We start from the raw sequence: 23803 nt of genomic DNA, 5'->3' as shown, positions 1-23803 counted from the left end.
TTTTAAAGCAATTAAACTCCTTTTAGTTCAAGGAAATTATATTGGCTTTAAGGAATTCTATGATTAGAACTAGACTTCACCAGTCGTTGAGTAAGCTAGCACATTATTACAGTTATTCCGTTTATGGAGATCTCGCAGATCTAGCAATGGTCTCTCATGGTCTGGCATAGTAGAAATTAGGCACATCAGTAACGAATGGTTTTGCTTGTGGGCTCGTCTTGGGCAAACTTTAGAGCCTCAGAAGATCACTCAAAAGCTGGGATTCTTCAAGCAGCCAAGCCTGTTCTGAAGGCAGTACCTTTGGACCTGGCTTACAGGGAGAAAATTGAAGAATTTTGAGATAATGCTTCTCCCCTACTTAGTACGGCCTTAGTCTAAAATGGGAATGATTAAAAAATTATATGGGTTTCTCTGCTAATAGCCTGAATATTTATTTATTTTTATCGCTGTACAAGTGAAAATGTTTTTCTAACCACAAGAATCTTAAATGTCTTAGGATTGAAGTGAGTTTTCTGGTTTAAGCCTCCTGGTCAGTGTTAATCCTTTCTTTATTAACAGCTGCACAATGGCATTGTCTTGAAGTGTGACTAAAACCACGATTTAACCCTAGTGGGAACCTGTGTAACTGTTCTAATGGTGTGGTGGCTGGATCAGACACCCGATTGCTTTCTCATGACCTTAAAGCAGCTCAAAAGTAGTTAACAAGAGTAAAAGAAAGTTGATACTAGTGAATACATTATGTGGGATGGGTATGTTGAGCTTGCTGTTTAATATAGCCAGTTTTTGAAGTGCAACTTGGTTTCAAAAGAAGCTGTTAATTTAAATAACTTTCAGTCCGTAAGATGACATTCCAGCCTATAAAAAAAGGTAAGGCTTTTTGCCAGGGCTAGCATTGCTTAGTTCCTTAGCTTGAAGAATAAATGTGGCAAAACTTTTAATGCTGACTTTTTTTTTCTTCTTGGCTTAGGACTAAATATTTAATCAGTCAGTTATAGATTACTTGTTGATTTCAAATCATTTTAATTTATCTAGTATTTTTCCCCCCTAGGGATTCTACAAATGAAACTACTGCACATTCAGATGCTGGCAGTGAGCTTGAAGAAACAGAAGTCAAAGGAAAAAGAAAAAGGGGCCGTCCTGGCAGGCCTCCAGTATGTGTAATTTAGTTTTGTTTTGTTATGCATCTATTTAAAATTGACTGCAAACTGTTCTTCATCTAATCATCTTGTGGTCACATAAATAGGCTTTTAATGAGTCCTATGTCAAACTTTATGAAGACTTCTAGTATGAAATATTTATCAGACTGAAATATAACTGTTTGAAGTGATGAAAAAGGGACATAAAATGAGATCATTGTAGCTTTTTTCTTTTACCAGGTATGTACATGAACACTGCAATTTTGTTGCTGTTGTCATATTACAACATTCTTCCAGACATGGGAAGAATCTCAGTGAACATGACCACTTTGTTTTGGAAGTTGTAATGGCCTTCTTCAAGTGACAATTGACCCTTGAGCTATCCTCTTTGTAACTGATAATCTCTTAATGTGAATGGAAGAGTTTCAGCATAGTACTAATATAATGTCTCAGAAGATCCATTAACACATCTTAATAATTTATGTAATTGACATGCGTGATGTCCTACATAAAGATGGGGAGCTTCAACTTTTTATCTAACATAAAATGGGAATCAGTCCTCAATTCTGCTGTCTAAATTTACTAACAGAATGCTTTTCTTCAGTTGTCTTTGTCTGTTGCTGGCCCATGAATGGAAGCATGCTGAAACAATTCCCTAGTATGCATAGTATTAAGGTGGATTTGTCTTCTATTTGCATTTATTTTATGAAATGTTACATAATTGGAAAATACAGAAGTTTTGTTGTGTCTTGTGCTCATTTGTTTCAGTTCAAGGTCATGAGATGCAGTTCTTGTTTGATTGTATCACTTGAAGTACACAATGTGGAATGAGATTTTTGGTGGTAAATCGTGTGTTTGCTGTTAATTGTTTTGATTCTCGTCAGGGTGTTTGTCTACAAGTATACTTCCCAGTATGAATGTCTACACAGCACTTAGAGATTGTTTGTACATGTTTGGTTTTTGTCCTTAAAGCATCCATCTAAATTCCTGGACAGAAGCATGTGTTCTACTCAAGCAAGCTGGCCACGCTGGAGCAAGTTTTGCCATCATATTGGCTTCCAGTTTGGTGCTTCACAGTTTCTGGAATGTGGGAGTGGACATTTAAATGCCAGTCTATTCCATGCAAGTTTTATTCTTTTCTGGAGGCTTTTGAACAGGGTTTTCCCTGGGGCCCTGTCTTCATCAGATGGACATGTAAGCTCACTTTGTCTTAACAAGAAAGATGTAAAGAAAACAGGTTCTGTTTACACACCCTGTAAGCAAAGGGTGAAATCAGAAATTCTTAAGAATATCTCACTGGTAAACTTACCAATTTTTGATGGTCCAATTGAAGGAGGGGAATAAAAGAAAAAGACAGTGGTGTAACCTGATTGCTAACCCAGAAGGTTGTTAGTCTAGGAATTAAAGCAAGGTGGGTAGTATTTTATACTCCTTTCGTATTCACTGGAAATGGAAGATGAATGTTACAAAAGGCATTCCTCATCCTTCTCTTTGAGCTTATTAATTGCTCCTTTGGGAATATTCACTGAAGCATTCTCCTGGTCCAGTTATCAAGTTTCTACAGGAGCCTTTGCTTATTACGTGTAGAACAACTCCAGGCTAATTAAGTGTACATGATTGGTAAGTGTTGAAAATAGAGGGGAAACAGTCATTACTCACCCAGAATGATGGGCTGTGAGCTAACTTTTACTGCCAAGGAGCAAGATGACACAGAAGCATCATATTAATGTTTAATCTGAGTCAAAAAAGCACATCCAATGTTAAAGCCAAGGAAGACAGCAGAAAATAAATAATACTGCATCCTTTTTATAACTCTGGCTTGCCTAACTATTGGAATACTTCCCCTAATTCTTGTTTCTTTATTCCCCCCTTCTACCTCCAACCCACAGTCTCAAGAAGTTTATACTGGGACTGGAAGAGGTTCAGAGGAGAGCAACAGTGCTGGTCAATCGTGGAATCATTCAGGGTGGGAGGGACATTTCTAACCTGCTCAAAGCAGGATCACAACACCCTGCCTGGACCTCTTCCCGTCTGGTTTTGTAAACCTCCGGGGCTGCATACTGTACAGTGTCTCTGAGCACCCTGTTTCATTTCTTGACTTTCCGTGTGGTGAAAAGCCTCCTTTTAGCTGATCAGAAACTTTCTTGTTTCAGTTCTTGACTGTAGTCACTTGTCCTCCCATGGTATACTGCTGCAATAAAGCCTCATGGGGAAGTGCCCCCTGCCCGTGTTGACAGCCTGCTGCTGAGCTTATTCTAGTTTATCAGTGTTTCTCTTGTGTGGGGCTGAAACTTGTCACAGTATTCCAGCTATGGGCTAACAAGTGCAGAGTAGAAAGGGACAATCCCTTTCCTTGGTGTACTGGCTGTGTTCCTGTTTGTGCAGCCCAGGTTATTGATGGCCTTTGCTTGCCAGGGCACGCTGCTATCTCCTGTCTGCCATGAACCCAGTGTCATTTTCCACAGAGCTGTTCCCCAACTAGTCAGTCCCAGCCTGTGTTGGTGCAAAGATTTGTTCTTCTGCCAGGGGCAGGTCTTTGTCCATGTTGAATTTTGGGTGCGCTGTTAGCCTAGCCCTCCAGGCTGGACCTTGCTATCAGTGAGTGGTCTTCTTGCCAGTTCCCTGCCATCTGCACGCTTGACAGGAGTCGATTCTTCATACCGTTTGGCTATCTGATAAAGATGTAAAGTGGGGCACATTCCATCACAGACTTCTGTTGTACTCCCTTATGGCCAGCATCTGGGTGAAGGTTGATCTGTTAACCTCTAAGCCCAGCAGTTAACCAGTTGTCCACCCATCTAGTTGTCGTCTGCCCATCTGGATCACAACTTCCCAACTTGAATACAAGAATGTTGTGAGAGACTGTTAACTGACATCTACTATTCTCCCCTCATCCATAAATTCAGTCTTTTTGTTATTTTTTGAGTGGCTTGACAGTAGATACATATGTTTGGATCCACAATTGCATCCATAGATGATACTGCAGCAATGGAAAAGAATAAATAAGAGCATACTATTAAAAAAAAAAAAAGGACTGAAAAGGAATAAGCCACTCAATCTCTGCTATCCTCGAGGAGAAATGCAGGCACCTTTGAGAGACTAGTTCTATGCATTTACATTTATAACATTATTGAATACTGAAAATCATGGACTTAGATGAAGCATTGGTTTTGCAAACAATGTATTTTCACTTTTCCTCCTCCACATTGTGAGCCCATCCTTGTTGCAATCCTGTCCACATTCCGCTGGTGAATTTGTCACAGGAGGTACAGCTCTAACATTTCTCCCCACTCCTCCATCTGCTAACATGACTTTTATATTCTCCATAGATGTTGCCCACCTTCACTCTTAGGTGTACAACAAATTATTTAGAGCTATTCTTCTCAGCTGATTCTTAGCTTTGTTTTTCATTTTTGTAATGTTAAAGAAAGATTTCTGTGCCTGAAGGCACTAATGGGTTTTGTGGTTTTTTCTTTTTTTTTCCCCTCTAAAATATGGTGGTCAAATAAGATTATTGAATCTCTGCACACAACTGTTGACTTGCTTATGTCCTTAGGCCATTGCAGCTACAGTAACACATCTGCCATAAATGTATTGACCTTTTTTGGAAAGACAGTTTACTCTTCTGTGCCATTTTCCCTAGCTGTGTTGTTCTTTTACAGAGCTGCACACAATGCACTCTGTCAATATTTGTATTTATTTTAAAAAGATCGAGGAGGTAGTGTTGTAGAATGGACTTGTCTTTTATTAGAAAGATGGAGCTTTTTAACAGGCTTCCAGAGAAAGAGATTTTCTCATCACAAATGTGAGACTTCTGTAAGGAGGTAGACCTCATTTGAGAATTCACCATTCGTAGTAAAGAACTTTCCAGTTCAGAGAGAACCTGAATGAATTGGGGAGCCTTTCCATCCTGAAAATGCTGCTATCTGTGTTGCCCCCATAGTTCTCTAGTTTCTGTTCTAATAACTCTCCTCTGTTTGAATGAGTCTTCACTGAGTGTACTAGACAAGTGGCTTGCGAAGACATTAGCATCTTGGTCCTTCAGAGTAACTCTTGTAATGTAACCTGATTGCCCCAAATTCACCAAACCATGCAGTGAATGCAGCAGGAGTTGCACCATGTCCTGCTTTAGCACTGATGGTGGCTGGGGCCAGCCTCCCCCTTGCACATGTCTACTTCTAAACACCCAAGCATGTAGAGCAGATGCTTGTGGAGCAATTGGCTGGGAGGTGAACCTGTCCAGTCAGTGGGATGTATTGGTGCATATATTTCCATGAAGCTGTATGTGAGCATACCCTCTGGATGCATATTTAGCAAATCGTGTGCTGTGTATTCAGGGAGTGATGTATGGCAGCCCTCTGCTTGGAGTTGCTGAGTAACATCAGCTGTATAATGTCTTTTCTGGCTGCTGCGTTATTGAAATACACGGGCACGGATGCTCTCTTCTCTTCTAGATAGGGGATTTGAAACCCAAGTGCTTCTTTCACCATAGTGAGCTGAGGCTCAGATCAGTTATTCATTTATCATTTTTTGCCTCCTCTCTTGGATCAGTGCTCTCTTAGAGGGCTGGTCAATTTAATTGTCATGCTTTATATTGTTTTATATTAACCTACATGGTTTTACCTCCCCAGGACCTTGGAATAGCTCTTGGAGGTTGGAGGAAGTGAGAGAGACCCATGACTATATTTCAGCTATTGTATTTTGCAGAAGGAGTAGCTAGAGGTTAGCCTGTTTGACTTGGAGCATAAGAAACATCAGTCTGTCCCAGAGGGGGCAATTCTGAGATCTCTGCTGGTGTGTGGCTCATCTCATAGTCATGGAAGCTGCTGCATGGCTTTCTCCAACTAACTCATCTCCTCATGCTCCTTTCTGAGGCAAGGTGGAGCAAGGCACTTTTGATGCTTTTGTCCCCAGCACAGATGGTACAGTTTTGCTTTTTATTTATTTATTTATTTATTTATTTATTTATTTATTTATTGCATGGAGGAGAGGGACTACAATACCTTATATTTGTTTTCATATGTAAAATTTTAACTTTGCAGCAGACTCAACATTATTGAGTCTTGTGTTACAGATGACAAATACCCCAGAGGATTGACTTTCCCTCCTAGTTCCAAATCACACATCCTGATTAATAGTAGGAAGGAATATTCTTAGAAGTAGTTATTTTCACGGTAGTCGAGGTTTGTGGCTTAGTGTGATGTGCATCAGAGATGTCTTGTTTCAGCTTGCTTGCCTGATATTTTAGGTCTGTCCCTTAAAACGAGTTGAAAAGATCTGCCTGCATGGCTGATGCAGGTCTGTGTGCACTGGGTGTTAGGGGCCCTGGATCTGTTTTTATTTGCAGGATGAGGTTTTTCACAGAGAAAACCTTGTTTGTTTCTGTGATGAAGATGTTCAAAAGGCGGACTGCTGGAATCCAGTAACTTCTTCCTGGATAGCCATTATAATGTTATGAAATGTTCATGAGCTGCCTTTTTTTGATCAGTATTCATTTGGAATGAGCTCAGACATTACCAGAGACTCTTCTGCTTAATACTGTGTTACAATGCAGAGGCCTCTCAAGATGATGGTGCCTTTGAGAGGCAAGTTCTTCAGTCTTACTCAAGTGGAAGGTTAAAAAGTTCCTTCCAGCTATCTTAAGAAATGGGGTGTTGCTTTAAATGACTTATTACATACTATGTAATTATGTGAATGCACATATAGGCCATTACTAGAGGGGGAAGACAGGTGAAATTAATGACCTGCAACGCTTTAACTGTCTTTATTTCTTCCTGAAGTACATCAGATCAACTTGGGCCCTGTTAATGGAAAATGTCAAACCGCTGTTTTTTTGGTTTTATTTAGTGTATAAGTTAACGTTCACTCTATTACTTGTTTTTACAAATGTGGGTCACTTTTTTCCCTTCAGAGTTATTTTAAAGACATTAAATGAAAAGTATTATCTAGCTAATGTATTACACAATTCTGAATTTTCACAATATCAGTTTAATTACAGTCTAGATAAGTATTTTGTTTCTTCTTCATTTAGTTTATACCATAAAACAACAGTTAAACTCTGGTCATCAGTATGGTCATTTTAAAGTTTCTTCTTGCACATTCTGAAACTTCTGAATTTCCTAATGCTTATGTGGATAAATTCTCAGCCTTATTTGCTGTCAGTTGAGTCTAATTTACAAATCTGAAAAATAATAACTTCTGTTTTCATGTGGCTGTAAATTGGAGGCTTTCACCTATTCAAGGCTGATCTCTGAGAAGAATTACTTGGAACAATGTCCTGGTTGTGAGCATGAACAAAGTCACTTCAACTGATTTGTATGAAAATGAAGCTAATGTCCATGTTCCTGGAAATTGTTTTGGTAGAATAATGGACATTACAATGTAAAGTACTCTGTGTAGGTTGAGCTGTAGAACTTGGTCTTAGAATAGTTTAAATAAGTTAGAAAAGACAAATATAGGATTTCTTCTGGTCTTTGTGGGGAGACCCTAGTTCAGATCTCTCACACACACAGTCCACTTGGACCCCACCACTGGTCTGACTCTGTCCTGGATCTCGAAGTGAAAGCGGGGATTTAATGCCCCCCAGCACCACCTTTCTCAGTGTGAGATTGAAGCCTCCAGCCTGCTTTCCTTGCATTGCTTCTTTATTCCTCCTCCCTCTGGAAGTCTTAATTCACTTCAGCAGTGTCTGCTCTGCCATTGCAGCAGATGCCTGGAATATGAAAATCATTAGAAGGATTTATTAATGCGTCTAGATACAATACAGCAAACCAGCTTGTCTTTTCCATGACTTTTTCAGGGATCCCTGTTATAAACAGATAACAATTTTGAGTCTGGAGAGCAATGAGATCTTACTTCTCTTGGGATTCTGACGGATACTTAAAATGAAAAAGCAAACAAACAACAACAAAACATTGTGGGTGACTGTGAGCTGAAGAGGGCTTTAGGTAGAAGCCAGCAATTTCTGGCTTCTCACAGGGCTGAAAGGGTGAGAAGTGGCAAGCAGTAAGCAGCATTGTTGCTCCTATTAGAAAACACAGGGCTCTGTTTTTCCCATATCTTGAGGACCGTTTGGTGGATCCTCAGGAGAGGGGACTTAATGTCACTCTTGTTTGTTTGGTCTTATGAAATGCTGTATTTTATACCTGTCAGTGATAGTCTGACAGGTTTACTGGAGCCAGGCTAACCTTTGTGCAGGGCTGTTTCTATGTGGAAGCTCTTCGTGGCATTCGAGGTCTGTCTTTTTTGGGTTGAGCTGAAGGACCACCCTAACCTGTGAATGCAAGGGTCTCTCTCTTTCGAGATGCAGGACTACCTGTGTTTGGCATCCTCAGTGTGTGCACTTCACATATCCTTCGATCTCCTATCTGTTTTCCCTTAATCCTTGAAGTATTTAACATCACCCTTTGAATTTCATTTTGAGGGGAACTGAGTACAGAAGGTACTTCTTCTGGCTTATATTAACATCTGAAGAGGGCATCAGCTTGCCTTCCTGCTTTCATTTAGCAGTACTTCTAGCTAGTTTAAGCGCTTATAGCTTATTGTCACCCACATTGAGTGAACAGGTGGATTATACATTCCCAAATGTAATCATAGGTTTAGGTTGGAAGGGACCTCAAAGCCCACCTGGCTCCAGCCCCCTGCTCTGGGCAGGGCCCCCTCCCGCCAGCCCAGGCTGCCCCCAGCCCCACCCAGCCTGGCCTTGGGCACTGCCAGGGATGGGGCAGCCACAGCTGCTCTGGGCAGCCTGGGCCAGGGCCTCACCACCCTCTGGGTGAAGAATTTCTTCCTACTATCTAATCAAAATCTTAAGTCAAACAACTTTTTTTTAATTATTATTATTATATTTTTTTATTAAATAGTGATTGTGTGTCTCTTCAGAGCTTGGTAGAGCTCAAACATTCCATGTATTTATTGATAGCTTTCGTGCTGGTAAAGGCAGCTTTGCAAAACAATAATTGGCAGAGATCTCATATTCTTCTACTCATAAATATAGATGTTATCCACAAAACTTTTCATAGAGATTCTCCCATTACTTGAAGCTTTCCATCTTGCATTTGTATGCAAATCCTTAACTGAGTATTTGCAAGAAGCAGTTGTGCCCTACCTTGCCCTTTTCTTTATCTCCCTGTCCCCACCGGCAGCGACAGTTTTAGGGCAAGGACAAGGCTAGGGTACCTCTTTGTCTTCTACTGGCTGTCTTCCAGAAAGGAGATTCCCTTCCTCTGCAGGAAAATTTGTAACATGTCTGAAGTTGGAAGATGCAACCAAAAATGCTGACTTTACATTCTTTTCTAAAAGCTTTAATGGAAACTGCGTGATAGTGTGGTCAAGGTAAATGGTATCATGAGGATACTGTACAATTGTAGAGTTGCTTGCATGTTTTCTTTAACATAATTCCTCAAAATAGCTTCATTGTTCTGTGGCACCTTTTGCTTTCGTCTGCCTTGCAGTAGGAGAAAAAAAAGATTTTAGACATAAGATTGTAGCAGGAATCTCACCTTCCCCCCTTCTTCCCCCAAAACTGATTTTTTTTTGCAAAAAGTGACTTAAATTCAAAACAAAATGTTCACTGTGTGACCTATCACAAGTGGAATCTATAGCATCTTATTATGAGCTTGAAGAATCTGGAAAAAGTTTACATTGAATAATTTAGTTTCCCAAAGAAAATGTTTAACTCCAAATTTTAAAGCAAGAAAGAGGCTATTATTATGATCTGTTAAATTTGATTATAAGTTTAGTTATTTAATTTTACTGGAACTGAGGAGTTGAATCTTTGATATAAAATTTCTGTGTCTGCTTAAATACAGAAATAGGCTGTTAACAGGACAAGTGTATGTTTCATAAATTATTTGTTGTCTTCCAAAGTTAATTATGTATTCTGAAAATTTACTTTGTTTGCCAACAGAAAACACTTTTTCTGTCCTGTCTGTAATTTGCTGCCATTCATATATGTATATCTACTCATGCTGTCAACTGTCTGTGTTGATTACTACTAATATGGATATTGATGTGAACTGGTACTTCAACAGTGGGAATTCAGCAGTGTTGAATTCCTTGGCTGTAGCTTTAAAGTTGTTTCTCAGTGAGTATTGATAATTAAAAATATATGTACCTGCCTGGATTAAGCCGTAATCAACATGGTTGCATTTCATAGCTGACATTGCTTTGACCTAGCCAGAGGTCAGACTGGAGACCTGAGATCCCTTTCAGACTGACTTATTCTGTGATATCCACATGTACTTATATGTGTGAGCGTGTAAATATATGTGTAATATCTGTATATGATTTATAGAGACACTTTTGAGTGATGTCAGATGTCACAGCTATAATAAATTTTTTTTTTCACTCTGCTGGTTTTCTTTGCCCAGTCTGCCGCTAAGAAACCTCGGAAGTCTCCAGGAGACAAAGGTCGTTTGGAGGCTGGAGCCAGAGGAGCAAGTCGTGGAAGAGCTAATGGCCACCCTCAGCAGAATGGAGAAGGGGACCCTGTCACTTTGTTTGAGGTGGTTAAGCTGGGGAAGAGTGCTATGCAGGTAAAATAACTAATTGTGTTACACTTTCATCATTCAGTGTACCCCAACTGTAGGAGTTCGTTCTGAGCTATGCTTTTGTAAACAGTTGGCTTAACTTATAACAGTGTATATGATAAAGAACAGAATGTGCTGTCATTGAGTTGGGGACTTCCACGTATTTCTGAAAAACGAGACAGATCAGAAAAGTCATGTATTTCAGTTGAATTCTCCATTATTTTGTCCATTGCTTTCAAATTATAAATACATGTTGGTATTAAGCAGTCCATTAAATGATAGACTGTAGTATGTTTTACAGGAAGAAAAAGTATAAGATGATGCTATTGATGGATACAAAGTTTTCTTTCTTTTTTTCCCCTTTTTTCTTCTTTTCCCCCAAAATAGCTGCTGGCTGAAGCACTTTTGAGTATTTCACGCTGCAGCTTGCATTCTTGCTGTTCCCCACCAGAGCTACAGATGAAGGCTAAACAAGTTGCCTAGACTTCCTCTGTGGCTGAGGGACAAAGATGGACACACCCTGAGGGCGAATTTTTCATTATAAGATAAATATCTAAGATAGTTGTATGGAACCGCCTCTGGAGGTGTTTCTTACTCGTTTTAAGTTTTGATCAGTTACTGAGGTCTTAAAGCATTTATTGGGCCAGATGAGTCCCATCTCAAGAACCTCTATAGATGATTGTTTCTGACAGTATTTGTATGCTTTTTGTAAGTTACTGTGCTTCAGCTGTTTGGTTTTGGCACTCAAAGGAGAAACATGGGCCCAGAATACCAATAACCCATTGCAGTTAAAAGCCAACAGTGGCTCCTACTGAAGGGTTGTTTAAGCAAACTTCTTTTACTTTGCATTTCAACAAAAGGGAATCATGCAATATCAGTTCGTATGTTTTGCTTACGTGGTGCCAACTAACGTGAGCAAAATTGTAAATTAGGAAAATTAGGAGCAAAGTACCATTCTTAATGTTGCTTTTGGTGTAGCATAAAACCTAGGACTAATGTAGTTTTCCATATGAGTTCCAGCTATGGAATATTTTCTCTGAGCCTCAAATCTGAGATGTAGTTTTAAAGTACTAATAAATAGGAAGAAAATATCAGTAATTTTGTTCTTCATAGTGGCTGTTTTTACTGTTACAAAGGATTGACCCTTCTTATCTACTAGGTGAAGACAGAACAAATTTACTGCTAACAAAGCTACAGATTCTTTGTGCCTCTTCTTCATACATGTTTTATATTGGGGTTTCCAACTTTCCTTGGTTTTCGACACATTTTCAAATTTTATTTTTGGCAGGATTTGAGGAAACATCTGGAGTCTATTTTCTGGTTTTACTGCAGTACCGAACATATATTATGCTTTACGTAGTATGTTTGTCTTAGAGTTATTGATATTTGCAGGCGCCAAATGAGAAGGAATGTGTGATTGCTTTGATATTTGATGACTGAGTGCGTGTGTGGAATTGACTTTGATACATTTCATCTATTTCAAAAGGGATGCCAACAGAAGTCTTCCACAAATGAATTTCTTAAAAGAAATAGCCTGCATGTTTGTAGTAAGAAACCTTTGGAATTCAAGTTGAACTGAATTCAAAGGAATTGTTTTGAAAAAAGTACTATTTGTGTACAGATATATACATAAACACACACACCCCTATATATCCATGTGCATACACATGCTTAAAATGCCCTTAGCCTACATCTTGCTCAGATGAGAAAGAAGTAAATAGCTCTTTGGAAGCTGTTCCTAACATGTAAACAAATAGTAAAAGAGTAGGCAAGTCTATTTGAAGGCCTGGGGCATAAATGCCCCATTTTTAGGGCCATATTTAGCCATCATAATCCTAAATTCAAGAGTATGTGCCACTTGTGTACCTTCAAAAATTTACTATTGAGAAAAAATAAAGAAATTGACAGACCCATGTAGTGGGAAGCAAGATGCAATTACCATGTGATTAAATTATTTTTAACTTGAACTTCTGGATGATAATCCCACATTGAAACAAAGGTTCTATAAACCAAGTTTATCAGCATCTTTATATGTTTTGTTTTCCTTATTAGCTTAGGGATTTTTATTTAACAATTAGGAATGCTTGGCATTTTTCTTACTCATAGTTTTGATGCAGTTTTTTTTTCTGGCCAATTTTAGCAATTTTGTCAGTATTGCCAATTTTCAGATAAATTACTTATATTTGCATTTGTTAGAACCTCTTTTTTGTTGATATTCAGTTATTTCCCTGTAACATGAACCTACTTTTTTCTGTAGTGCACTTAAGTTTGCTTCCAGCAATGAAAAACAGAAAATTTCAATTAATATATTTAGAGATTATTTGAAAATTTTCCTTAACGTGCTTTCATTCCTGACCTATCTGCTCCAGCTGTGTGCTCTCAGAATATGTTTTAGTTGTTAGATTTTTCTATCTTTGTATTGCCAGCTCATGGAAGCCTGTAGATGAATTCAACTCTCATTTCTTTTAAGTTTGTCCTCTATTCTGGATCTTATCGCAGGGTTCTTTTACCTCTCTTCAGGATTACTGCTGTTTGGTTCTTCCAGGGAAACAAAGTAATGTTAATATTTTGTTTTTCAAGTATACATAACTTCAAAGCTGCTCTTTGCATATAAATCTTTGCTTCTGTTATGAAGTGTTAGTTGTATCCAAGCTAAGTCTTACTTGAACTCTGTAAATCAGTTTGAAACCCACGTTAACCTAGTATTGGATTGTTGGCACTTTTAAAAAGTTTGTTCTGTAACCTATTGTGTAGTTGGTTGCTTTGGAAGATTTTCTGTTGGCAGCTCTCTCCGTATGTAGTGCAATATGACCTACCTACCTTCCTGTTTTCTGCTGGTACTGTTCTTTAGTCCATTAAGATTGTTTGCAGAGCTTTTTAGACACACATTTTTCTTTGTTAGGGAATTAATGACACTTTTCTGCTTTTTGTCATTTGTCTCTTTTTTGCACCTTGAATGTTTTTATGGACACAGCTATATCCAGCATATTTCCCCACTCTAAACTTCTGCAGGCAGAGCAGACTGTATCATCATTTCTCATGTGCTGAACTGCCTGAGCTTACCCTGGTGGGAATGAAGGGCATGGATGAATCTCCACTCCTGCAGCTGAGCCCCAGTGCAGAGGCTGACTCGTAGCTTAACCTTTTGTAGGCACTTATGTGCTGGTCTCTGACCCTGGTGTTAAGGCAGCAGTGAAGTAAAGAGCATGTGATGGTTGCAGATTTTGTTTAGGCTTCAGTCTGAAAATTTCTTGAGAGTTAATTATGTCCAATTAGCTGTAATAAAGTTTGTACTTCGGTGTTGGTCAAAACAAGCGTAATAGCATTTTGCTTTCTTGTGTGCAAAGGAGATTTGTGCCTCCCCCAGAAAATCGGAGATAATCATCAGTAATCATACAAGGCATTTGATACCCAAACCTGAACAGATCTATGCCGAGATTACTCTGTATTATGTGCATAGCCAGTTGTCCTTATCTGCAGTAAACTGCAAACGTCAATTTAGATGTTGATTTTTGAAATATTTGAACCCTCTGCCTATGCTTGACTAATAAAAGATACTGTGGTTTAGAGTTAGACATGGTTCAGAGTAAATATGGGTCCACTATATGGCAACGTGCATTTAGGATCTGTATCCAAAGAGAGCTTTCTGGCACACTGAAAGGGAATTTTTCATTGTGCTACTGGTTCTTTGTCTCACCAGAAGTCAAGAATATACCTCGGTCCTCGCTCTTCTTGTCTGCCCATCTGGGCACACTTGAATACTTGAGATGCTCTCCCTGTTCAAGTTTAGTTGCACTTGTAGCAGGGTAAGCTTACCCTGTCCAATGAGGAAGTTCTCTTGGTTTCCTAGTTTCAGTTCTTCACACATTATTTCTTCCTCGCACCTGCTGGGCCCAAGCTGGCTAACTGTGACGCTCATTTACTGGCTACAAAGTTCATGAGCATGAACTGTCATGAGCAGGAGGAACATCACAAGACCTTTTCTTTCCACTCAGTTGCTTTTCTGAAAGGATTAAAACATGTCATTAATACTAATTTAAAATATTTCCGAAACGTTAACAGTACTTTCGGTACAATACTGATTTTCAGCGTTTATCCACCTGCCTTTGTTGCAGACTGTGGACTTCAAAATCAATACCTGCAAAAATAAAGGGTATGCATCCCTTACAATTACGTGTTTGATCTGTTGGAAGTAGTAACAGAGAGGGAAAGCAGACAAAGCTTTCAGCAGCGCTTTTTTTGTTGTTTTTCTGTATGCACTAGCATCATACTGCATGATTGCCAGTTCCTTTTAGTATTAGGTTTAGAATAGTTACAGTTACCAACATCTGTATCCAAAATAGTTTTCTGATGGGAATTCCCAGTACCGCCAGTATCTTCTCCTATCGCTTTTAGATTTGACAACTTGTACCAGATAGGTAAGATAATCAGTTCTTCCAGAAAGCTGATGTGGCTTATATATCTTGTTAATAGGGCATATCCTCTACTGTTCTAATAGCTTTGGATATACATAACATTTGGGGCAGAAATAGACCATTATGGTCTGTAAACTACCTCCTTGCACAGGTCAGGCTGTGGAATTGCACCAGTTCCTGTGTTAAGTCAACAGATTCTTCTCCGCCCCTTTTTTCTCTAGTAATAATAATCTGAGTTTCATTTAAGTACAGGTTAGGGTGGGCCAACCTTAGCAGCTGCAGAGAATCAAAGGGTTGAACCTTACCCTTCTCCCTCAGGTCTCGCTGCAGAAGGTGCTGGTGGCGGCAGGCACTTTGGCTATTGAGCGGGGAGCAGGAGAGGGCACTGAGGCAGAGGCCCCCAGCACCACCCCACAGAGCCAGGCTGCTCCTCAGATGTGCTTTCTCCCCGGGAAGGAGGCTGACAGCAGGGCAACTGACTGCACAGCTTAATCAGCTGCTTCCCAGCACATTCAGCGTGGATTAGATTTTGCTTTGCTTACTTCTCAAATCCCTGGAATTTTATCACACGGTTATTTTAATTACTTAATTACTATGCAATATAGATAATCTCTATGCTCCTTAGTCCTCCCAGTGGTTCTAGTTAAGAGGAATTGTTATGTGCTTGCTTTAATCTTGCATGAACTAAGGCTGCTGTTGAACAGATTGGTCCCACCTTCTCTCACACCTACAGCTGTTGTTTTTTTACACCTTTCTTGTGTGTTTTGTAGTCACACCAAGAAATAAATTTAATTAGAACATGACACTTTGATGGATTTTTTTTCAGCTGGATCAGCTCCCTGATTCAACTCATCTCTGGCAGCAGCTCAGACTTATTCTTGATTGAAGTGACTGTATAACCATGACAATAGCTACCTTTTACGGGAGGAATTGTTTTACGTATATGCCTTCTTACTCGAGCTCAAAAATGAAAGCCTGCTGGGTCTAACTGGATCATACCAGAAGTCCAATATCCTGTCTCTGTCAAAGGCAGATAAGCAAGAGGGTAGATAAGAAGGTAAAATATAGTTCAGGAGTTTTCCCTACCTCTGTCTGTTTGCATCTCAGGGTGAATATGGTTTCTGTATAAACAGTAGCCTTAATGGCTTTCTTTTTCCCGAATTTGTCTGTTCTCCCTACTAGAAGTCCTCTTCAATGGATAGTGTCTCTGCATCTACCTTGACTATTTCAGTAAAGGTCTTTGCTGAAGGTGTAATAGTATACAAACATATGATATAAAGTATCACCCACATTTTTTTATGTTGAAGGCATTTTTTTAGTTTAATTATCCTCTGTTGAATTCAGACGGTGCTTTTTTCTTTGACTTGAAGGATGAATAATGACCTTGGGTTTCACCAAGCTGTCTCAGAAACTCCTCAGGAGTTTTAAGTACGCATTCTGTAAAGCTTACAGGATAAAATAACTGCAAGTATTATTGTCATTGTAAATAGTATTTAGTTCTGATATTGCTAGATGGATTTCTTCTGCAGCCTAACCTTGCTTTGCTTTTGGTTATATGGTACTGGATTAAAAGGAAAAATCAAAACTAGGTACATGTTCTCATGATTGTTACGCTAGCAACAATTTCACCACCAGATAAAACATGAATTAATTAAGGGGGCTTCCCTTAATACCAAATGAGATTTTCTGCTGCTTCTCCCTTGTGTAATTCACAATTGATGATTTCACTGCTAAGGTATGCTGCTTGTATGCCAGTGGTGCAGCACTGAAGATATTTATGCCTGAAAATACCCATTATAGTTAAAGCCAGAGAAGTTTTTTACTCTCCAAAATGCAATCATTTTTTGAATTATCTGGGGTGATCCGCGAACTCTTTCCAAATTAGGCTAGCAAAAGAATTTGAAGTATGGCTTTTAATAAATTGATGGGTCTCTTATTGGTATAACTGATTTTGTTTCTGCACTCCCTGAGGATTTTCAAAGCTCATGCACAGTGTATATAACTGGTTTTTATGCTTAGTAGCACCTCAGAACCATTCATGCCTGTGATTGGCTCCAGTTAAACAGACACAACCCTTAAAAAATTGTGTAGTATGTAAATTGTGAGAGATCAGCAGCTAACATTAAATCTGTACCACTGTGGAAAATTGCCTTGGTATGAGGCCTTTGCATATTCTACATCTTTTCTGAGGACTCAGGTGAGGAAGTGCAGCTCTGAGTAATGCAGATGCGCTGTAACAAGAGTACTTCTCAGTAGTTCTTACAATCTTAATCCATCTGCAAGGATAATTTTTCCAGTACCTTTTATGCACATAAGACTAATGCCACTGAAATCATGCCATTGTAGCACTCTGAGAACTAAATATTTTTATCTTTCCAAAATATTTTTATCTTTCCAAAGTGTGGTTTTTTTCACCCAAATGTTTCCCTGTAATGTGTTACAGTGATTTCCCTGCATAAAGTTATTTCATACACATTCTACTGCACAGAAGTGAGTATTTATGTGAAATGCCAAACACAGATAGGTCTGTATGGAGAGTGTGGATTTCTTAGTTTTATTGGGAATAAATTACTTTAAGATTTTATTCCTTCCCACTCTATGCTTCAGGAAAAAAAGAAAAAGCTATATAGATAGACACTGCATTAAGCAGATTTTCTTGTCTCTGCTTATGAAAAAGAGAAACAAGAAACAGGTACTGTTACATTAAAGTAAGATTTACCATAAAGAATCATTTTCAAAAAATGCTCGCTAGGAGTTAGCAAAGCATGAACTCTCATAATTTAAAATGACCATCTTTAGAGAAAAAAGGATAAACTGCAGCTTTTCAGTCTACAGTTCTGTTTTATTAACCTTATATTATTTTTTTCAGTGGGTGTCTATTATACTTGCTGTCTGCAATTTGGAATGCTACCAGTCATCTTGAGGTCTAATGCAGAACGTGAAACTGCACATACTTGTACGTGCTAGGGACTACCTTCTCCCCACTAACTGTCTGGGTGATTACATCAGTCTTCACAAAAATTGACCTTAAAAAATTTGTGTTATTAAAAAAAAAAAAAAAAAAAAAAAAACCCTGCATAAATTAACTTAAAGAATTTTACACAGAGCACTACAAGTCTTTTGCTACTTCCATTTCTTACCTTATGTTCTTATTTTCACAGTTCTCTAAGTTACTCTCACCACCTGTTAAAGCACGTTCTTTAGCTGTTCTCTTCAGGCTACTCTTTATACAGATAGTGGAAATTTTTAATTTCTCTCTCCTTTCCTTTCTTGTTTCAGTAAGCTTCAAATTTCATATGAGTAACTGTTTATTGGCAGAAGGCATTATTATGCCTTATATACTTTTATTTTGATTTTTTTGGTAACTTTTATATAAACACACTGTACGCCCATCCCAGTCATATTTTGTCTGTTGTTTTCACTGTAAGTGAAGCATGACCATGATCAGCTGTATGAAACGGCAAATTATTTAAATGTTCTTCAGCCTTGATTTGCCGTAGTTTACAGTTGACTCAGATCTTACACTTGAACATACAGTGTCATTTGTTTTTACTTTGTTTTAGTAGCACTGCTGCCAAATTGTTACTTAATTTAAATTGGGAAGTAGCTTTATGAAATGAACTTTCATTAATATTTAGCGAGACTGTATAATTTACATGAGCTGGCAAAGTATCATCTGCAGTTAGTCCCTGTGGTTCCTCCAGCACTTAACGCTCTGAACTGTAGTAATGTTCTTGCTCTGAAGGAATATGAAATGGATTCGTAGCTGAAAAGCCTCCAGGAGGTAATAAGATAACTAGTTTCATTATTTCGTTCATTGCATCACACTTTTGCTTTTACTGGCAAGTCAGGCTGCTATTTCTCTTCAATACTAAAAAATTTTCTGATTTATCTTTTAGCAGACTTGAGATGTGAAGGTCAGTATATCTGTAGAGTTTCCATGATTGGTTTTAAGCTGTTTATTCAGACTGTGGATCTATTTTGCGACTTCCTTAACTTTCTTTAAGCTTCTCATTTCTTGCCTATTAGGCATGTTAGATTTTGTCTTCCAACTGTGCTACATGGTAGTTTTTGAAGCAGAGTCATTGCAGAGTAAATTTCTGCGAGATTCTCTTGAAAGCTGTTATGGGCTTTTGAAAATCTCTGTGCTGACTACGTATTTGTACTATCTGTCATCTGTCATTTGCAGAAGATCCTGATTTTTCACTCAGTTCTCATAAGAATAGAAGCATTTTTCAAATTTGATAAAATACTGAATCTCATTTATGTAGAATGTACTTGTACGGGCTTGTCACAATGACTGACTCAGAGATGTGGTGCATCTCTGTATATATACGTATATCTATAGCTTCTATAGATGTACATGCATGTATATATGTGTGTGCGTGCATATATATATTTATATGTAGCTGCTTTCTTTTTTCTTTTGTGAGCAGGGAGTGAGAGGGAGTTGTGGGTGGTACTGGAGTAATTTCCATCTCTGTAATCAAGCTCGATAGTTTTTGACTTTTCTTAAAATTTAGTTACAATACTCCTTGCCTTACTCCAAGCTGGTAATGACGATGAGAAGCTCACGTAATTTCTCATTTGTTGTACTTCATAACCTTGTCAGGGCCCTTCCCTTGTGCACACTCACTGCATGTGGTGAATCCTGAAAGTGCTGGTTTCCTGCACCTGGGCAGAATACTGCAGCACATGCTTCCTAGGAATGCTGAATTTATCACCTCTGTCATGCAGAGCACGTGAAGTGCCTATTTCCGTATGGCAGATCCATGCTCCCTACTGCATCTGAAGGTAGAAACATCTGGCAGCAGATGGGCACCACCAGAACAACTTGTGCAACCTAAGCTTGCCATCTTCCAGAATTGTTTTGCAGCAGTAGGCGAGAAGCCTCTCATTGGGATTAATTCTTCTGGATGGAGCCTGCTTGTAGCTCCTTCCTTTCCAAAGGTCCTTCCCTCCTCCTGTCACTACATGTGCCTTCACTGCACTGTCCATCCTGTGTTTGGGACAGATGACAGGGAGGGGCCAGGGCAGGATGGTGACCAAATGTGGGCCATTGCTGGGAGAATTATTAAGGGAGTTTGCTGCTTGCTTGTGCCTGAGAAGCTCTTGAACATGGGGTGACTGGAAGGAGGGTGCTCACAAGATGAAATCATCTGACAGGGTTTGTAGTAACCTGTGGACTGTTGGCTAGATATCCTTGTTTTTAACAGGAGTCTTTTCCTCTATGCAAGTTTATGCAAAATTGTCCTTTTCTGGCAATGATTCCTTGCTGCACCCTTTGCTCTACTGTTTCCTGCCTGATTTCTTTTTCTCTCATATTCGGCCTTTTTCCTGGTTTTTGGATTACTGCTGGATTTTTTGGTTCAGTTGATACTTGTCTCTATTTTCAGTCTGATGTGTATCTTTTTATTTTTTCATCCTAATGTTTTCAGTTTTTATAGCTCTTTTCTGTTGCATCAAAAGTTAACAGTTTGATTAAGTTCCAACTGTTGTAGCATATGTAGTCTGGCTTCATTATCTCCTGTTGCCTTAAACTGTAATCTCTTTTTAAAAAATTACCAACAAGCATGCCAAATGTGCATGAGAGGTTGAATTCTGTAGATGTGTGGGTGTTACTTTGATTTTGATATACTAAAAATCCCCCCTCGTGTTTAGGGGTTAGCAAATGGGATTTGTGTGGCTGGGTGGTGATACCCACAGGTTGGGTGCCTCTGTGCCTTGTCACCCTCACCTCCCCTGAGATGCAGCGGATTCTACCTGGTGTAATCATGAACAGGTTTAGGCAGGAGTTACCTCGCAGTGCAAACGTGCTCTGCACAGATGAATTACGCTGTCAACTCCACTGAATATTGGCTATATATATGCAAGTATGTATAGCACACACAGACTGTTCAGTGTAAAGGGAGCAACTGGCTGGCTGTGGGCTATGCATGTAAAGCTAGGTGAGATGAATTGTACCCAAATATTAAAAATGTTAGCTAAAACTTTCTGTCAATCCTCTATTAGGTGCAGACAATGCAGGAGGCAGTCTTTGCCTGCTGTCCCTTGCTTAAGGACATAGCATGTCCCTCACAAATCCTTTGTATGTAAAGAGACTGAAAAAGAGCAGAAGGTAGATGAGCTGAACTCATGCTATGGTTTTGAAGTAGTATGGTGAAAAGCAATTGAATAACTGCTTAAAAGAAGAAGAATAAAAATGGAAAGATCTTTGTACAGGTCTTCCCTCTGACCCTCCTCTTTTAAATCCAGATGGGTTCATTGACCTAATTTATAGCACAGACCAGAATGACTTGCAGTGAGCAAAACTGAATTTGGAAAGGAATCTCTCGGGCTAGCCTTACTTCTACAAGGAGTGCTTTATGTGAAACAAGTCTATGGGTAGAGCACAGACACTGGCTGAGAACTAGTTCCTAACACACAGAAAAAACATCTGAGATTTTCCAGGCTCGAAGAATATAATAAACTCCAGAAAACGTATAGAGATGTGTGACAAGGATGAGCAAAGATAAGGACATGAAAATATTTCTGTGCAAGCCACAACGGCACAGAATAGGATTCTTCTGCCTGAGAGATGCCAAGAGGAGAATATGGTGGAAACATGGCAAATGGAAATAGGTGCTGGAGGTTTGTGTTCTCTTCTCCCTTAAGAATTAGGTAGCATCAGATAGAACTAGCTATTGGCAAGTTTAAAACAAAAGTTGCGCTTTTTTGCAGTGAGTATTTAACCCTTGAGACATACTGCTACAAGGTGCTGTAGATGGTAACATTTTCTGGTTCACAGACACATTCATGAAAGGAAATACAACGTCTGTTGAACCATATTCACACTCAGGAAGCTTCTGAGCTGCAAATTAAGAGTCTGGGAGAGTAACTGCGAAGTATTGGTATATTCTTGCCCTATTACCTTTTTCCCTACATGAAGCCCTGTGGGGTGGGAGAACCTGTGGTCTGACCCAGCACAGCTGCTGTTTTTTTCAGTGAAAGAATTAGCTGCTGGCAATTGGATGTTGCTCTGATATCTACACTAATAAAGCTGTTCAAACAAATGTTTTAAGTTGTCAGTATAGCAGCAGGCTGGTCATGAAGCTTTGTCAATATTTGTTTTAGTAAATAATTTTTTACATTTGGTAAAGTTTGGTTTTATATGTTGTGGTGAATTCTATGAATGATTGATACTGACGGGAAGAGGGCTAAATTTGTGATGAAAAAATAGCGAAGCATTCTGGATAGTCAGTTTTGTGCTACTGCTTTATGTTTTCTCAACAAGATTAATTTAAGGCCAAGACTTTCTTTTTGATTTCTTCTAAGTAGCAGATGGGCAGTGTTTTGTAAGATTTCTTCTCCTACTGTGCATGCAAGTGTATTTGTAGACAAAACCTCTAAAAACTTATTTTTTTGGCAATTTGAATGTGTAGAAATTCATGCTGGTTGTTGAATAACATGAGAATGCTGATATTCTCATCCTGACTTGGGTTAGGAACAAGTATAGTGACCTGTGTTAAAGATGGAGCATGTTGGCTCATTTCACAGAGGCTGTTGTTCCTAGTATGTACAAAACTGTTTTCTCACTGTTTCCCTCTTCCAAACACTTGCTGAGGTCCTACTAGCAATCAGGGGAGATTTCATGTGGATAAGATGGGAACTGCAGAGGGATGTTTCCAGAACCTATCCTTATGTCTGACAGTTCAGAAAGAGGCAATTTTTTTCCAAGAGGTTGAGTAATTTGAATTCTGACCTTCCTATTCATTCTTTTTCCAGCTTGGTTGAGAAGCTGATTGAGGGGGATTAATATTTTTAATTTTATAGAAATGCATTATAAACCAGAACTCCCCAAAATAAAACAATCCATTTACAAGGTGTGCTCCAGTAGTATAGTCAGGCTAATCAAGCTTCTCTTAATGAATACCATCACATACATGGAATAGTAAAGATTTTTTTTCTCCTAGTAAAGTAAGTAAAATATATTATTTGGTTACATTAAATATGTACAATTCATTACCTTTATTGTGTATGTAATTATGGAGGTCCAAATAGAGAGGTTTACTAATACTGTACATTAGTGACGTGGAAGGAGGTCATACTTGTATTCCTTAAGCCTGAATCGGGCTGAAGAGGGACCTCATCAAATCCTCCTGCTCTTCCAGAACAGTTCTTAAAGCATTTCCACAGTTACTTTGTTTACTTTGTCCTCATTGCTCCATTGTACTTACATCAGGAGTTTTAAAAGTCCTGGGTCCCCCCGCGCTGACAGGGTCAGAATATGTCTGTATGGGAAGCAGCTACAGGCTTTGCCATTTGCTGTGTGGCTCCATGTTCCTTTTGGCTGATGTATGTCTGCCATTAACTCTTTCCAATGCTGTGACGTGATTGCACTTTTGTGTTGACTGGCAAAATTCACTTAGTGCCATTTCTCATCAAGCCACTGAAGCGCTACTGTGTCACCAGAGATTAATACATGACAAATGACAAACCTTGACACCTGTTTGCTTTCTGTCCTTCTCCCTGCTATCCCTCATAATAATCACTGCATGCTATGCCTGCTTATCAGTGATTATAAAAATATATCCTGGCTATATATAGTTCTGAGTGCAGATTGAAACTGACTCCACTTCATATACAGTGATTCAGGTGAATTATTGACTCCCAAACACTGTAAGACCAATTTCTGTATGTTTTATATTCACAAAATAGTCTTAATTGCATTCTGTCTTCCTGA

At 38.9% G+C, this 23803-nt stretch overlaps 1 protein-coding gene across 8 annotated transcripts in view; it reads left to right on the top strand.

Annotated features, from left to right (window-relative positions):
- The window catches only part of STAG1 (STAG1 cohesin complex component), a 178315-nt gene that overhangs the window by 42685 nt on the left and 111827 nt on the right, over positions 1–23803 (top strand). For 5 of the 8 annotated variants that reach the window (XM_068692780.1, XM_068692783.1, XM_068692785.1 and 2 more), the window contains exons 3-4: positions 1049–1153; positions 10495–10672. In XM_068692780.1, coding sequence (XP_068548881.1) covers positions 1049–1153; positions 10495–10672 — 283 coding nt within the window. Of the gene's footprint in view, positions 1–1048; positions 1154–10494; positions 10673–18712; positions 18866–23803 lie in introns of those variants that run through there. The other 3 variants (XM_068692784.1, XM_068692782.1, XM_068692786.1) reach the window with 2 other exon arrangements.

The sequence above is a fragment of the Anas acuta genome, chromosome 9 (assembly GCF_963932015.1).
Source record: "Anas acuta chromosome 9, bAnaAcu1.1, whole genome shotgun sequence".
Classification (NCBI taxonomy): Eukaryota; Metazoa; Chordata; class Aves; order Anseriformes; family Anatidae; genus Anas; species Anas acuta.
This window is presented reverse-complemented; position numbering and strand designations above follow the sequence as displayed.